Raw genomic sequence first — 5,349 nt, 5'->3', positions numbered from 1 at the left:
CAATATTAAAATTTAAAAAATTCTAAAAATGATAATCTCAGCATAAAAATTTGAAAGAAAAAAAAGGAAAAAATATGTTAAAAATGAAAAAAAATTAAAACTAAAGAATAGTGACGTTTTTAGATAAAATGCCACAAAAAGTTTAGCTATAGTGGCGTTTTTAGTGAAAACGCCACAAATATGACCTACAGTGGCGTTTTTGTGAAAACACCGCAAAAAATTTCCATAGAAACGGCGCGGTTTATTTTCCCCCCTCCCCTAAATCTCCAATTTTACCCGAAATCCTTTATTTTTTCCCCATTTGGTTTTCCCCAATTTTGCCCGAAATCCCTAAAATTTTTTCTATTCCTCTGCATCATCGTGCTGCATCTCCGTCGATAGTCTCTTTCATTTCTTCAACTTATTGTTTGTCCTATTTCTCCTTTTGCTTCCAACCAAAATGAAACTTAGTGACAGCATTTCTAACTTCTTCTTCTTCTAGTTTTTCTTTTGAAGTCATAAGAAAACCTAGCAATATCTTTCTGTACATATAGAATTATATGGTTCATTCCATAGTTTAGCTCCTGTCTTTAGAACTTAGTTCTAATATATCCTTCACACCATTTTCTGTGAATTTTGATTGTCTCAGGTTATTTTTTCTTATTCATGCTGAGAAGTTGGTCTCCGTTTATTGCGGTGTTGGTTTGATAGGAAAAAGCTCCTGAGCAGTTTAAGATTGTTATACTAAGAATTCCTGTATATTTTACGGCCAAGAAGAAACAAGTAATGTAGTTGATTACAGTTATCTCACTATCTGTTCTTTTCAATTTTGGAAATTAGGAGAAGGTTGTGAATCCATTGTTTGAGAAGCGTCTAAAGCAATTAGGTATTGGAGGAGCTTTACCTCCAAAGAAGGATCTGCACCATTTTATGAAGTGGCCTAAGGCTGTTTGCATTCAAAGGAAAAAGAGGATCCTTAAGCAGAGGTTGAAAGTCCCACCAGCACTGAACCAGTTTACAAAGACTCTTGATAAAAACCTTGGTATGTGATAAAATATTCGCCTGTAAGCTGAATGGGTTACATTTCTATTAAATCTAGGAAGCTACATAGTAAAATGGCTTTACAAATTTGGTAAAATAACGAAGAGGGTATTATTTAGTCTAAAACAAAGGATGTCAACAGTAACTAATTAAAAAATCTTTCTTTAAAGTTAGGATTCATTGGAAAATGAAGATTTAAATTTGTTTAATGTCAATTAAAAAAAGAAACTACATTAGCATGCGCCAGTGCCATGTTTCCTACTCAGACAGCTCCTAATAAATCCTATATTTAATTGGATAAAAGGCTATGGATTTAGCTTCACACGTTTAGTTAATTAAAGCTAAGCTAGTTTTTCGCATTCGGCCACACATATTTAAGTAGCAAGGGAAATTAATAAACCCAGTTTTCCCAATTTTTTATGGCTACTGATAGGCTGATATTCTATGTTGGAATGGTGTGTTAGAGAACACCACAACTGGAACTGTAAACATTGGGAGTGAAGACTGTGCAGAACTTGTTGATAATACTTCTCTTCAATTCCAGCCTTTCATTTCATTAACGCGGGACTATCTTGCTCATCTTCTTTTCTGGTTAGTCCACCTCCCCCCCATTCAATCATACATTCTTCTCATTTCTTTTAGGTGACTTTGACCTAAGAAGCTTATGTATAATTAAAAAAAATAAAATAAAATGAAATCTGGTTTTTCAGAAGTTTAACTGGATATTTGCATTTCTATGTAATTTTTTGCTCACCATACGGTACAATCCTGTTTAAATTTGAACATATTATTTGTGTTTGACCACTACACTTTGTAAGAAAGAAAGATGACCGAATATAGATCTGAGAGATTTTCTTGTGTTTAAACTTCGAATAAGCTTCAGTCACTCCTCCTAAGATTCAAAAAATTTGTCTGAACCCCATCACCATATTATAATATAGCTGAGTTCTAATATTCTCATATCTGTCCTGAAGGTGCATGCTGTTGGGGCACTACCTTAGAGGCCTTGAGTATCGGTTGGAGCTAATGGAGCTTCTGTTGTTGACAACCAGTCCCGGCAATAATAGTTGTGGTGATGAGCAGGTTGTTTAGAATTGCTCTCTGATTCCAGTGCTACCATCTATATATATGTGTGTAAATCGACATATCGACTAACTTCTTTTACTGGAAGAGGTAAGAATCGGACAAGATTAGGCCCTTCACTCTCTTGCAGATGGCGAATTATTTTTATGTATAAAAACGATACATTGTTTTGTGTTAGTGTCGAGTTTAGTGTTGGTATGTTAATGTTTTTTACCGAGAAATGGAGAAACCTTGTTGATAATGCTCATTATTAGTTGCATTAAGGTTTGCTTTGAACCATCTTGAATGTCATTGTTGCAAGCCTAAACTAATAAAAAGGTAGTTTAACTGTCGCTTTATATTAGCCCTTAATTATTTCTTTAATTTTTTTGATTTCTTCAGTGTCAACTTTCAAATTTTAGTGAGAATCTTCTTCTTTGGATGAAAAATTTGACCGAACTGTTAAAATGTTACTATGTTTTTTAAAATTTTAACATTTTGAAAATTTTTATTAATTTTATCACGTGTGGACTGCCAATAACTTTTCCGAAAAAAAATAATTTGATTAAAATTTGAATTTTGATGGTGTAAATGATAAAAATGAAAGAATAAGTGTTAAATTTTTTATTATGCTATGAAGAAGCCCTCATATATTTTGTGCACTTTTTCCTTTTAATTTGTATTCTAGTTAGTGGTTAATGTGCAAATATATTTTAGTTAAAAATTGAATTTTGTTATTATACTTTTGGTTAATGTATAGAGCCTTAATGCTTCTGTGCATAGTTCTAAATATGCCTTTGTATGTTTTTGTTTTTTTGCAGTTGTACTTCTATTGAACAGTTATGGCTTGGCTGAAACATTTAGCCATGCATTTTATTGGTTTCTTATCTATACATGGTTACCAATAAGTGTTAAAAAAATGTTTTTCCTCTTGTTATTACCTGCTATTGAGCTGCTCTAGACACAAACATACACATATCTTTTGGCTTTCTTTCTCTATCTTAATTTTCACTTTAAATTTTGAGATGAAACATATGAATGGGTTTTCTACCTCTAAATGTAGCTAGTAATCAACAAGTTGTAAACATCTTGTGTTTAATATACCTGTCCACCTCCATATTAAACCAATCATGATTATATTGTCGGCGATTATCCATGGACTACTTTTATCAACTTTGGATGATCCTAATAGAAAAATTTGCACAACAATCGGTATGGTACATGGCACTATTGCGATCTACGACTAGCCGAAAGTTGGCGGTGCTTGTTGCCGTTCCTCCTAAAGTTGATTGGTGATTACACTAGCATGAATGGAGGTAAGAAATATAGCATTCGTGCTCTAATTAATACTATTGCTTTTTGTTTCCTGATCTTAAACGTTTTCTGTTCATGTTTCGGTGGTTTGATAGTCGTCTTAGATGGTTTACGTAGATGCCTTTTTTTGTGATAACTTAGTTTTGAATGATTGATGGCTATTCTTTCTAACCTTTTTCCATAAAGTTCTATTTGTATTTAAGTGTGTTATTATTAGTATGTGTTATTATTAGTATACTCTGAGAATTTGGTGTCTGGTGAAGGATTCATTGCTTATTTATGTTTTTGTTGTTATTAAAGAGGTTTGTGTAGATATAAATCTTCTCATCTGGTTACCTATTATTTTCCCTTATATATTTTTTCTTTTTTAACTTTCAGTTGGTTACTTTTTACTATTTAGTCATATGGAAACCGACTTACCCTAAGTGTAGCTTTGAAACAATTATAGGTAGCTAATTTTATGAGAAGATTTCTAGTTTGATTCGCTTATGTCATAAAAACTTGAATTGATAGATGAAAAATATTGAGTGAAGTGATAACCTATATTACATTTTAAAAAGAGAATGTATGTTTAAATTTTGAAGGTAATATTATTGAAAGAGACAAATACAAACTTCAAATATAATATTAACAATAAATTTGACAAGAAAAATGTAATATCCTGAATTAGGGCTTAATCGGAATAGTGGTTTCGTGACCAAAAATTCGAGATAGAAATAATTATTTTATAATTATTTTGATGATTATGATATGATTGCATGATTGTGTGAAAATTTCGTGATGAAATTTTATGCCTAAAGTGCTTAAATTGAAAGTAGGGACTAAATCGAATAAGTTGCAAAATTTGCATTCTAGAAGTTTTTAGTATGAAATTGCATTGAAATATTAATTAGGAGGTTTTAAATAGAAATTTAACCAATTTTAAGTTCATGGAAAAAATTAGGACATGGAAGGAATTTTGAAAGTTTAGTAAGGAGGGGCATTTTGGTCATTTGGATATTAAATGAAATAAAATGGAAAAAATAACACAAAATTGGTCATCATCCTCCTTAGTTGCTGCCAAATTCTCCCTCTCTCCATAGCTAGGGTTTCTTCAACTTTCAAGCTCCATAGTAAGTGATTCCAAGCCCCGTTTTTAATGTCCTTTACGTTTTTGGAATCCCAGAAGCTCGATTAAGCTTATGCTAGCAATAATTCAACCTAGGGTTTATATTTGGAAAAATACCCATAGGTGAAATTTGTGTATTTTTGATGTTTTATGATAGAATATGGGGATTTAAATTATGTTAGACAACTTGTGCTACTCGGTTTTGAATGAAAACGAGTAAAAGGGCTTAATCGGTAAAAATACCTAATAGTCACAAGTATATGTTAGAGTGAGAATTTGATGTTGCCATAGAAGGGAAAAGTGATCATTATGTTATAAAACATAAGAATAAGGAATAAAGTTTAATTCCCGAGCCTAGGGGCAAAAGTGTAATTATGCAAAAGTTTAGGGGCAAAAGTGTAATTTTTTCAAAGTTCGTATTAAATGCTGTTTTGATGAATGTATGTATTAAATAAGATTAATTTGGTATTATAGATCAAGAGAAACGAGATTCAAGTCGCGATCGAGGAAAAGAAAAGATTGTGGACTAAATTGCAAAACCTTTATATTTTGGTACCAAGGTAAGTTCATGTGTAAATAATGTAGCATAATTGTTATTTTTAAGTTATTGATGTTAATTATATGATATGTTGATTTTTAATCGTGAAATATTATGCTTTGTGGTTAATGTTGAGTAATATGCAAATTATGTTTACTACTTGATAAATATGAATTGCTACTGAGTATCGGTAGGGAAAAAGCCCGTTTGAACCTTAGGAATAGATTAGGATACAAGTGACATGTTACTAGGATGGTTGAGCATTCGAGCTCGTTGAGTTGAGTCCGAGTTCACTTATGGATGCAAA

General features: G+C 31.7%; 1 protein-coding gene across 1 annotated transcript; it reads left to right on the top strand.

The window, feature by feature from the left end:
* Positions 1–217: 217 nt before the first annotated feature.
* Positions 218–2,466, top strand: LOC108462467 (uncharacterized). Its single transcript, XM_053024512.1, has 3 exons — positions 218–1,021; positions 1,485–1,611; positions 1,995–2,466. The coding sequence occupies exons 1-3, from the start codon at positions 910–912 to the stop codon at positions 2,110–2,112; spliced, it is 357 nt and encodes a 118-aa protein (XP_052880472.1). The 5' UTR covers positions 218–909; the 3' UTR covers positions 2,113–2,466.
* Positions 2,467–5,349: the final 2,883 nt, after the last annotated feature.

The sequence above is a fragment of the Gossypium arboreum genome, chromosome 2, assembly GCF_025698485.1.
Source record: "Gossypium arboreum isolate Shixiya-1 chromosome 2, ASM2569848v2, whole genome shotgun sequence".
In the NCBI taxonomy this organism is placed as follows: Eukaryota; Viridiplantae; Streptophyta; class Magnoliopsida; order Malvales; family Malvaceae; genus Gossypium; species Gossypium arboreum.
The sequence above is the reverse complement of the archived record's forward strand: the minus strand, read 5'-3'. Positions and strand labels throughout refer to the sequence as shown.